This window comes from Salvelinus fontinalis, chromosome 14 (assembly GCF_029448725.1).
Source record: "Salvelinus fontinalis isolate EN_2023a chromosome 14, ASM2944872v1, whole genome shotgun sequence".
Classification (NCBI taxonomy): domain Eukaryota; kingdom Metazoa; phylum Chordata; class Actinopteri; order Salmoniformes; family Salmonidae; genus Salvelinus; species Salvelinus fontinalis.
In genome coordinates this window covers 36,646,865-36,658,745 of record NC_074678.1, presented here as the reverse complement: position 1 = coordinate 36,658,745, position 11,881 = coordinate 36,646,865, and the positions used below count along the sequence as shown (strand labels likewise).

The window sequence follows — 11,881 nt, the reverse complement described above, 5'->3', positions numbered from 1 at the left end:
TCTCTGCTCCCTCTCTGCTCCCTCTCTGCTCCCTCTCTGCTCCCTCTCTGCCCCCTCTCTTCTCCATCTCTGCCCCCTCTCTGCTCCCTCTCTTCTCCATCTCTGCCCCCTCTCTGCCCCCTCTCTGCTCCCTCTCTGCTCCCTCTCTGCTCCCTCTCTGCTCCCTCTCTGCTCCCTCTCTGCTCCCTCTCTGCTCCCTCTCGGCTCCCTCTCGGCTCCCTCTCGGCTCCCTCTCGGCTCCCTCTCGGCTCCTTCTCTCTCCATCGCTACTCCCTCTCTCTCCAGCTACAAGCGTTTCATCCCGGAGAAACTGAACAGGCAAATCAAACAGCGGAACATTCTCACCCGGCTCCGCATCAACAACGTCTTCAAGAACTTCCTGAATGAGTTCAACAGTCGCACTGTTCAGGACAGTAACATCACACTGTACGACCTGAAGATCAAGTACCTGTCCACCCTGGAAGGCCTGACCCGGGGCCTGGGGAGGGAGATGCTGGAGCCCAGGGCCCTGGTAGTTACCCAAGAGGTAGAGACCAATGGGGGGCTGAGCCACGGGCCGGAGTCCTCCCTGGCCATGGAGGTCCAGGTTACTGGCACCACAGGGATATCATACAGGAGGAAGCCCCCTAATGTGAGTGGTCACTGTGTCCTTTTTTTATGTTAAGGAGGATGTGTGGGATTTGAGTTGAGTTGGTGTGAGATGTTTGGAGATTTTCAAATGTTTTTTTGTTAATTTGAGTGTGTAGAATGTGGTACTTGTGTGATTTTGAGTTGGCTTGAGAAACTGTATATTATCTCTGAAGTTGGAGTGAATTTGGAAGGTATTGATGAAGTATCTGAATGTATTTTGAAACTCATCTAAGAGAAATCTCTTGAAAATGTATTTTTCCTTTCATTGGCAATAGAATACCTTGGTCCTGAAAGAGAAGAACAAGTCCAAAAAGAACAAGTTTGAGGGCAAACAGACCAAGCCCAAGAAGAAAGACGCCAGCGACGGCTGGGTGACATTCTGTGACTTCCACGAGATCACACACATTGTCATCAAAGAGTCCACTGTCACCATCTTCAGACAGGATAACAAGAAGATGGTGAGACACACACATCTTTCCAAACACTACCTGAGCTTGGATTACTAGATTAAGCAGTGACAGTAGCATATTAATGAGTGATTAATGAACGTTGTCTCTACTGTACCGTCTTAGCTCCAGCCAGAGTTCAAATGTCACCGGACCTAACAGCCAGCCAACATAGCTAAGGGACAAATAATGTGATTAGTAGTCTGTGTTTAGATTATCGACCAGTTTCTACTGTGAAATGCTTTGTCGATACAGGCCCAGGACACTAAGGAATGGACACTAGTGCAGTGTTTTGGAACACAGACTAAAGGCAAAAGCTAATGGGGATCTAAATAAATAAAAAATAATCAAATGTATTGATTTATAAAGTATTTCTTACTATTGTTTAATTCTCCTATTGTCCCACAGGAGGTGCAGCTGGAGTTTAAAGGAGAGGCGTTGGCGTTTGCTGCCCTGGTGGATGGGTACTTCCGTCTAACGGTAGATGCCCACCACTACCTGTGTACAGAGGTGGCCCCTTCCTCTGTGGTGCAGAACCTACAGAACTGCTGTCATGGACCTATCTGGTCAGTACTCAGACACTCTCTCGGTGTGTGTCTATTTCTTTTTCTCTAGCTCGCTCTCTCTCTGACTATTTCTCTCTCTATCTCTTTCTGGCTTTTGTTCTCTCTCTTCATACCCATTTTTATCTTCCATCACCTCTATCTGTTTAATTTCTCTTAATCTAGCGTTGAGTTTTGTGTTTTTGACCATTGGTTTCTGTTTGTTTGCCCTGCAGTACGGAGTATGCCAACCAGAAGCTTCGTCAGGAGGGCAACGAGGAGGGAACTTACGTCCTGCGCTGGTCCTGTACTGACTACCATCACATCATCATGACCGTGGTCTGCAGCGAGGTAACACACACACATACACACTCTGACAACTAGGTCCGGGATGATACCAGTATCGTGATACTCGTTAGTATCGTGGTAAGTAAACAAAAAACGAAGCTGATTTAACTTCTTTAGGAAAATGGCTCTAATGTTAGAAACAAGCATCATTATGTTGTCTTCCAGAGTCAAATGTATTTATTTCCTAACCTATAGCACACAATATTTTACATACAGCAAGTTTTTAAAGGACCAAAAAGTTTGGTCTGCTTTGTGTTTTCATTTTTTGCCATGGAAAAAATATTGCGATATTGATATCGTCACAGCCCTACTGAGAACACAAACAATGTAATTCTGCAGGCAGGGAGAGTGGGGTGGAAATGACTGAAGTGGGCGAGGTGGAACAAGTGGAGAAGTCAGATAAAAGGCCAAAGTTCAGAGTTCAGAGATCATTACACAAGGAAGTGACTAAGAACAGATATAACACAGATGATGCCAAAACATGACACACACACACTGCTCATTGTCTGACTGTTTCGTTATTGTCTGATAAAGAGTACTGAGAACCATGTTGATGATAGAAGAGCAATTAAAGTCCTTTTCAGACAATGTGTGGTTACTGTCAAAACAAGCACATACCAGGTGACACACCAGAGTAGATTTTGAGCAGAGCCTGCTGGTCTGGTCTGGTGTCTGTATCACATCATCATGGTAAGATGACCTACATTAGTAAACACTGTTCAGTGTCAACACTCTGAGCAGCCTCACATGCATGCACAACACATGGTCAAACATAGGCTCCAAGTGTGCGTGCGTGAGAGAGAGAGAGTATGTGAGTGTGTTCTTGTTTGAGGCATCCATTCTCAATTAAATGACTTCAGTTCCAGTCAATAGCATGTGACTTAATGTACAGGCTGATTGGGATGTGGTGTTCCAGTGGACAGTTTGTTTTATCCAGCTAACTCGGGTCTAATCTAAACATATTAGTGAAAACAGGCTTAAAAGACCTGCTAGCTTTGTTCAAAGTATTTTTTAGCCTTTTGTTGACAGTGGTTGTAACATCTTTCACTACCAGCTGAACTCTTGTGTGGTTGTTGTAACATCTTTCACTACCAGCTGAACCTCTCCCTATGTCCCCCCCCCCCCCTGTCTTCAGTTGGATCTGTGTGAGTCGAGACAGGTGCGTCAGTATAAGAACTTCCAGATCGAGGTGGGTTCAGAGGGTTTTCGTCTGCACGGAACAGAGACCTACAGGTCATCTCTCAGAGAGCTGCTAGACCACCTGTCTGGACAGAACCTCCGTACCGACAACCTCCGCTTCCAGCTCAGCCGCTGCTGCCCCCCACAGCCCAGAGGTAGGGGGAGAGAGACACACACAGACACACATACGTACACACACCTTGGTCAGAATGAAACTTTCACTTCAGTTTTTAGTATTTTTGTTGCAGTCCCTCAGAATGTCTTTGTATACGCGTCAAACACACACATTGCCCTAAACCCTTAGTGTGATTTGGCTCTGGTCTGCTGAAAGGATGTTCCTTTTTAAAGCCTGTTTACACCATGAGTTCTAGTTTCTCTTAGCGACACTGCCTCACCATGGTTACCACTCGCTTAACCCTCTCAATACCTCAGCTCTGTTTTGTAGCTGTGTGCAACCGTGTTTGGATGTGGCTATGTGTTGTCGTATGTATACACTGTAAAACCAAGTGTTTAGGATCTGAACACATAACTAAACACTTTTCTGTAACACTTTTTAAACGCATCGAGGCGTTTAGAATTTCAGTGAAAATGTGTCAGTGTTTAGATTGTAAACATGTTTATTCGCTGAAACACTTTTTAAACACATGAGCACAATTATTTAGTACAAGGCGTTTAGGTTTTAAACACTAACACTGGGGGTGTTGTTTTAACACTGTAGGGTGTAAAGCTGTATTTGCATACTTCCCAGCGTGCCTTTTGAGTGAATGTGAGAGACCCACCCATGACTGTGTTTGTTAGTGATAAACATGGTTGTTGCATTCAATAAGGGAATGTGTTTCAGTTAATATTTTACTTTAGATAATTTAGAACAATGTAAGTTATTTATCTTTGTATAAGATTGAAATCAATCAATGTGCATGAGGAAACATAGATATTAAAACAAACAATTGTAAAAATCTACCTGCAGCAAAAGATGCTGGGAAATATGATAACAGAAATGAACTCAACACAGTTGATTAACAAACATTTTAAAAGATGTATTGAATCAAATGTCCTGTTTAGTTGACAGACATTCCTAACACTGATCTAAATAAAAGTAATGGAAAGTCACATCAATATCGAATGACTAAATGCACTCTAAACAAGATGATAGGAAAGTAAAATCTGAACACTTAGGAGATTTTGGTGTTCTCCTGGTTGGAAACTAACTGGAAATAGATGACTAACATGTTTAATCTTGCATTCTAAATTCCCGTTTTTTGGTTTTGTTTAGGTTATGAACTTGTCAAATGTTTTCATTATTTTACTGTGTGTGTGTGTGTGTGTGTGTGCTTTTCAGTGAGAGGGAGGGACAGTGTCTATATGTGGGTGTTTTTGCAATCGTGTGTGTGTGTGCATGTACTGTGTGTCTGTAAGTACCCTGTCTTGTGTATCCTCTCTCTCTCTCTCTCTCTCTCTCTGTGTGTGTGTGTGCATCAGGAGAAGGAAAACGGTGTAGTACTGTGGTTTCCACACACACAGCTCTCCTCTTTTTACAGTGTGAGTGGGTTACCTGCTATGAGAGGCCCATCACATTTGTGTTTTTATGGTAGAGGTGTTCGGTACGGGGACCTCGGTTCGGTCTGCACTGTGAATGAATAAATAATAGTATATTTACTAAATAAAAACACTGGCCCTATATGCTATGCCTATGCTGCTTTATAGGCCTAAGCCTCTTGAGTAAATCTGAGCTGAAAAACAACTAGAGCTTATGCTTTTTTTTAAACAACTAGAGCTTATGCTTTTTTTAAACTTGTTATGGCTGGGGGGCAGTATTGAGTAGCTTGGATGAATAAGGTGCCCAGAGTAAACTGCCTGCTACTCAGGCCCAGAAGCTACAATGTGCATATTATTAGTAGATTTGGATAGAAAACACTCTGAAGTTTATAAAACTGTTTGAATGATGTCTGTGAGTATAACAGAACTCATATGGCAGGCAAAAACCTGAGAAAAGATCCAACCAGGAAGTGGGAAATCTGAGGTTTGTAGGTTTTCAAGTCTTTGCCTATCCAATATACAGTGTAAAATTTGGTCCGATTGCACTTCCCAAGGCTTCCGCTAGATGTCAACAGTCTTTAGAACCTTGTTTCAGGCTTCTACTGTGAAGGGGGAGAGAATAAGAGCTGATTGAGTCAGGTGTCTGGCAGAATGCCATGAGCTCAGTCAGGCGCACGCCCGTGAGAGTTAGCTACGTTCCTTTTCCTTTCTAAAGACAAAGGAATTGTCCGGTTGGAATATTATTGAAGATTTATGATAAAAACATCCTAAAGATTGATTCTAGACATCGTTTGACATGTTTCTACGAATTGTAATGGAACTGTCGTCTGAATTAAGTGCCTGCGCCGTGTGAATTTGGATTTGTGAACTAAACTCGCAAACAAAAAGGAGGTATTTGGACATAAATGATGGACTGGGAGTGCATTCTGATGAAGATCATCAAAGGTAAGTGAATATTTATAATGCTATTTCTGACTTCTGTTGACTCCACATGGCGGGTATCTGTATGGCTTGTTTTGGTCTCTGAGCGCTGTACTCAGATGGTGCATGGTGTTCTTTTTCCGAAAAGCTTTTTTGAAATCTGATACAGCGGTTGCATTAAGGAGAAGTTTATCTATAATTCCATGCATAACACTTGTATCTTTTATCAATGTTTATTATGAGTATTTCTGTAAATTGATGTGGTTCTCTGCAAAATCACCGGATGTTTTGGAAGCAAAACATTACTGAACATAACGCGCCAATGTAAACTGAGATTTTTGGATATAAATATGAACTTTATCGAACAAAACATACATGTATTGTGTAACATGAAGTCCTATGAGTGTCATCTGATGAAGATCATCAAAGGTTAGTGATTCATTTGATCTCTATTTCTGCTTTTTGTGACTCCTCTCTTTGGCTGGAAAAATGGCTGTGTTTTTCTGTGACTAGGTGCTGACCTAACATATTCGCATGGTAAGCTTTCGTCTTAAAGACTTTTTGAAATCGGACACTGTGGTGGAATTAACAACAAGTTTATGTTTAAAATGGTGTATAATACTTGTATGTTTGAGGAATTTTAATTATGAGATTTCTGTTGTTTGAATTTTGCGCCCTGCACTATCACTGGCTGTTGTCATATGGATCCCGTTAACGGGATTTCAGCCGTAACAACTAGAGCTTATGCTTTTTTTTTTTTACAACTCGAGCTTATGCTTTAAAAAAAACAAGTAGAGCTTTAAAAAAAACAAGTAGTGCTTTAATAAAACTAGTAGAGCTTATGCTTTAAAAAAAAAAACAAGTAGAGCTTATGCTTTTTTTTAAAAACAAGTAGAGCTTATGCTTTTTTTAAAAAACAAGTAGAGCTTATGCTTTTTTTAAAAACAAGTAGAGCTTATGCTTTTTTTAAAAACAAGTAGAGCTTATGCTTTTTTTTAAAACAAGTAGAGCTTATGCTTTTTTTTAAAACAAGTAGAGCTTATGCTTAAAAAAACAAGTAGAGCTTATGCTTAAAAAAACAAGTAGAGCTTATGCTTAAAAAAACAAGTAGAGCTTATGCTTAAAAAAACAAGTAGAGCTTATGCTTAAAAAAACAAGTAGAGCTTATGCTTTTTTTTAAAAACGAGTAGAGCTTATGCTTTTTTTTAAAAACGAGTAGAGCTTATGCTTTTTTTTAAAAACGAGTAGAGCTTATGCTTTTTTTAAAAAACGAGTAGAGCTTATGCTTTTTTTTAAAAAACGAGTAGAGCTTATGCTTTTTTTTTTTAAAACGAGTAGAGCTTATGCTTTTTAAAAAAAACAAACGAGTAGAGCTTATGCTTTTTTTAAAAAAACGAGTAGAGCTTATGCTTTTTTTAAAAAAACGAGTAGAGCTTATGCTTTTTTTTTTAAAAACGAGTAGAGCTTATGCTTTTTAAAAAAAACAAACGAGTAGAGCTTATGCTTTTTAAAAAAAACAAACGAGTAGAGCTTATGCTTTAAAAAAAAAAAAACGAGTAGAGCTTATGCTTTAAAAAAAAAAAAACGAGTAGAGCTTATGCTTTAAAAAAAACAAACGAGTAGAGCTTATGCTTTTTAAAAAAACAAACGAGTAGAGCTTATGCTTTTTAAAAAAACAAACGAGTAGAGCTTATGCTTTTTAAAAAAACAAACGAGTAGAGCTTATGCGCATGTTGCAATCAAAATTTGAATCTGAATTTGGGCATTTCAAGCTGTCCTTTTGTGAGAGGCAGCTGGGAAATAGTTATGTACGACGGCGAGTGGTGGGGTCGATAAACTAGGAGGATTTAAACAATGATGGAGGATCCCAGTAGATTGATGGATGGAGAATCCCAGCTTCCCAATAGATTACAATGGCGATGGACAGAGAGTTGTGCATAAAACATTAACAGTATGTCGCCATGGCCAACGAGAATAGTCTATGCAGTTGCCAACACCTCAAAATTGTTGACACATTTGCACCGACATCACCCCAGTATACTGTAGTTAGACAGAAATGCAACAAAAAAGAAGAACACAACATCGTCTCCCCTCTGTATTCAAGCAGCCTGCCGCCCCTTTCTAGACAGACAAGCAGTCATTGCTGGAGAAATGCTGCTCTTGTCTGACTTTGTACCTCGGTTTGGCTGCCTTAGTGTAGCTTTTTCTTGGCAATCTATTAATGTGGTTTTTAATTTGTTTACAAGCATAATACTTTTCATTTATGGTTGACACAGCTTGTTGGCCACTAGCCAATTAGCATTTCTCAACAATTTCAAATCACATGATTGGATCCAACTGGTATTTAAATTCTCACCTCCCACATTGTTATAAATGCAGCATCAGAGGGGAAACTTGAGAGGCCCAACATAACAATCCAGTCAGAACAGACAATGCAAGGAACATTGTGAATGCTGAACATTGTAAATTACATTTAATTTTCCCGCTGTACCGATATGTACTGTTCTGTGGGTTTTGTGAACTGTTACACCCCTAGTTTTTATGGTGTTGTGTGTGTGTCTGCGCACATTTTTGGTTTTACTATGGTAAAACAAGGAATAATCACACAAATGCGGACATTTCGCCAGTCCCCACAAGGAGAAAGGCTATTTTAGGGTTAGGGGTAGAATTAAGGTTGGGGTTAAGATTTTGAATGGGAATCAATTGTTTGGTCCCCACAAGGATAGTAAAACAAATGTGTGTGTGTGTGTTGTCAACCACAGAGAGTTCGTATTGTCAGAACATCACTTCCTCCTCTTCACCCAGCCACATACTGCGGGGGTGTTCAAACTCCACACACACACCAACGTGCATATACTCATGTGTACTACTCGCATATACACACCCATTTTGCTTATGCAAGCAGACACACTTGTTGTTGTCAAGCTGAAAACCATCCCCACCCCACCCCATCCCCACCAAATAATAAAGATGTCAGACCAAACTCAACAGCACGTGTCACAGTCAACAACTTGCATAACTTGACCTACATTTTGCTTGTTAAAATAGGCTACATAGTCTCTTGGGTTGATATGTAAACAATGCTGCTTCATCTCCACATGGTATAAGCCATTCATAGTCTTTGTTCATTCTTTACCAGCTGATAGGGAGACTGGTGTTTTGTTGCAGAAGCGTGGGTGGTGCTCATTAGGTACCAAAACTGAAAAGTTTTAAAGGTCCCATGCAGCTGTTTCGATCTCCAACAATAAAGTACCTTATTATGATTGTTTTCAATTAAAATGGTCAAAAAGAAACAAAAAATAGCAATTTCTCAGGCAATAATTTAGCTAGGACTGTCTTGGAGTGGTCTGAATGGGGAGGGGACAATGGACAATTTGCTGAGGTTTAGATCTCTCTTTGTTATTAACTAAAGGGACATTTCTACTTTTTTCAACTACATATTCATCATTTCTTCTAACATACAGTAAGTAGCATTCAAAAGTTTGGACGCACCTACTCATTCAAAGGTTTTTCTTTATTTGTACTGTTTTCTACATTGTAGAATGATAGTGAAGACATCAAAACTATGAAATAACACATGGAATCATGTAGTAACCAAAAAAGTGGTTACTTAAAAAAAAAAGTAGCCACCCTTTTCCTTGACAGCTTTGTACACTCTTGGCATTCTCTCAACTAGCTTCATAAAGTAGTCACCTGGAATGCATTTCAATTAACAGGTGTGCCTTGTTAAAAGTAAATTTGTGGAATTTCTTTCCTTCTTAATGTGTTTGAGCCAATCAGTTGTGTTGTGACAAGGTAGGGGTGGTATACAGAAAATAGCCCTAGTCCTATTTGGTAAAAGACCAAGTCCATATTATGGCAAGAACAGCTCAAATAAGCAAAGAGAAACGACAGTCCATCATTACTTTAAGACATGAAGGTCAGTCAATGCAGAACATTTTAATAACTTTCCTTTCCTTCCTCTCCTTCCGTGGCCTCCAATTGCTCTTAAATACAAGTAAAACTAAATGCATGCTCTTCAACCGATCGCTGCCTGCACCTGCCCGCCTGTCCAACATCACTACTCTGGACGGCTCTGACTTAGAATATGTGGACAACTACAAATACCTAGGTGTCTGGTTAGACTGTAAACTCTCCTTCCAGACTCACATCAAGCATCTCCAATCCAAAGTTAAATCTAGAATCGGCTTCCTATTCCGCAACAAAGCATCCTTCACTCATGCTGCCAAACATACCCTTGTAAAACTGACCATCCTACCAATCCTCGACTTCGGTGATGTCATTTACAAAATAGCCTCCAAAACCCTACTCAATAAATTGGATGCAGTCTATCACAGTGCCATCCGTTTTGTCACCAAAGCCCCATATACTACCCACCACTGCGACCTGTACGCTCTCGTTGGCTGGCCCTCGCTTCACACTCGTCGCCAAACCCACTGGCTCCAGGTCATCTACAAGACCCTGCTAGGTAAAGTCCCCCCTTATCTCAGCTCGCTGGTCACCATAGCAACGCCCACCCGTAGCACGCGCTCCAGCAGGTATATCTCTCTGGTCACCCCCAAAACCAATTCTTCCTTTGGCCGCCTCTCCTTCCAGTTCTCTGCTGCCAATGACTGGAACGAACTACAAAAATCTCTGAAACTGGAAACACTTATCTCCCTCACTAGCTTTAAGCACCAGCTGTCAGAGCAGCTCATAGATTACTGCACCTGTACATAGCCCATCTATAATTTAGCCCAAACAACTACCTCTTTACCTACTGTATTTATTTATTTTGCTCCTTTGCACCCCATTATTTCTATCTCTACTTTGCACCTTCTTCCACTGCAAACCAACCATTCCAGTGTTTTTTATTTTTTACTTGCTATATTGTATTTACTTCGCCACCATGGCCTTTTTATATTTTTATTTATTTATATATATATTTTGTTTGCCTTCACCTCCCTTATCTCACCTCACTTGCTCATATTGTATATAGACTTATTTTTCACTGTATTATTGACTGTATGTTTGTTTTACTCCATGTGTAACTATGTGTTGTTGTATGTGTCGAACTGCTTTGCTTTATCTTGGCCAGGTCGCAATTGTAAATGAGAACGTGTTCTCAATTTGCCTACCTGGTTAAATAAAGGTGAAATAAATAAATAAAATAAAAGTTTCTTCAAGTGCAGTTGCAAAAACCATCAAGCGCTATGATGAAACTGGCTCTCATGAGGACTGCCACAGGAAAGGAAGACCCAGAGTTACCTCTGCTGCAAGAGGATAAGTTCATTAGAGTTACCAGCCTCAGATTGCAGCCCAAATAAATGCTTCACAGAATTCAAGTAACAGGCACATCTCAACATCAACTGTTCAGAGGAGACTGCGTGAATCAGGCCTTCGTGGTCGAATTGCTGCAAAGAAACCACTACTAAAGGACACCATTAAGAAGAAGAGACTTGCTTGGGCCAAGAAACACCAGCAATAGATGTTAGACCGGTGGAAATCTGTCTTTGATTAGTCCAAATTTTAAATTTTTGGTTCCAACCGCCCTTTCTTTGTGAGACGCAGTGTGGGTGAACGGTTCCCACTGTGAAGCATGAAGGAGGAGGTGTGTGGGTGCTTTTCTGGTGACACTGTCTGTGATTTATTTAAAATTCAAAGCACACTTAACCAGCATGGCTACCACAGCATTCTGCAGCGATACGCAATTGCGCTTAGTGGGAATATCATTTGTTTTTCTACAGGACAATGACCCAACACACCTCCATGCTGTGAAAGGGCTATTTGACCAAGAAGGAGAGTGATGGAGTGCTGCATCAGATGGCCTGGCCTCCACAATCACCCCACCTCAACCCAATTGAGATGGTTTGGGATGAGTTGGACTGCAGAGTGAAGGAAATTTAGCCAACAAACCATTCCAGGTGAAGCTGGTTGCTAGAATGCCAAGAGTCTGCAAAGCTGTCATCAAGGCAAAGGGTGGCTACTTTGAAGAATCTCATATATATTTAGCTTTGTTTTAACACGTTTCTTGGTTACTACATGATTCCATATGTGTTATTTCATAGATTTGATGTCTTCACTATTATTCTACAATGTAGAAAATAGTAAAATAAAGAAAAACCCTTGAATGAATAGGTGTCCAAACTTTTGACTGGATCTGTATGTGTCATGGAGCGGTTCTATGTTTTGTATTAAAAAAAAGATAGAGGAAGTTAAGTGTTTCCAATGACATCATTAACCAATTAGTAGGCAATGCATCCTCATCATTTGTTAAAAGCCACTTTGCGGGCTCAGCCG

General features: G+C 40.5%; 1 protein-coding gene across 1 annotated transcript in view; it reads left to right on the top strand.

Moving 5' to 3' along the window:
• Positions 1 to 11,881, top strand: part of jak1 (Janus kinase 1) — a 79,801-nt gene that overhangs the window by 17,909 nt on the left and 50,011 nt on the right. Inside the window, exons 6-10 of the mRNA XM_055861582.1 lie at positions 286 to 631; positions 906 to 1,088; positions 1,485 to 1,642; positions 1,855 to 1,969; positions 3,102 to 3,300. Coding sequence (XP_055717557.1) covers positions 286 to 631; positions 906 to 1,088; positions 1,485 to 1,642; positions 1,855 to 1,969; positions 3,102 to 3,300 — 1,001 coding nt within the window. The remainder of the gene's footprint in view (positions 1 to 285; positions 632 to 905; positions 1,089 to 1,484; positions 1,643 to 1,854; positions 1,970 to 3,101; positions 3,301 to 11,881) is intronic.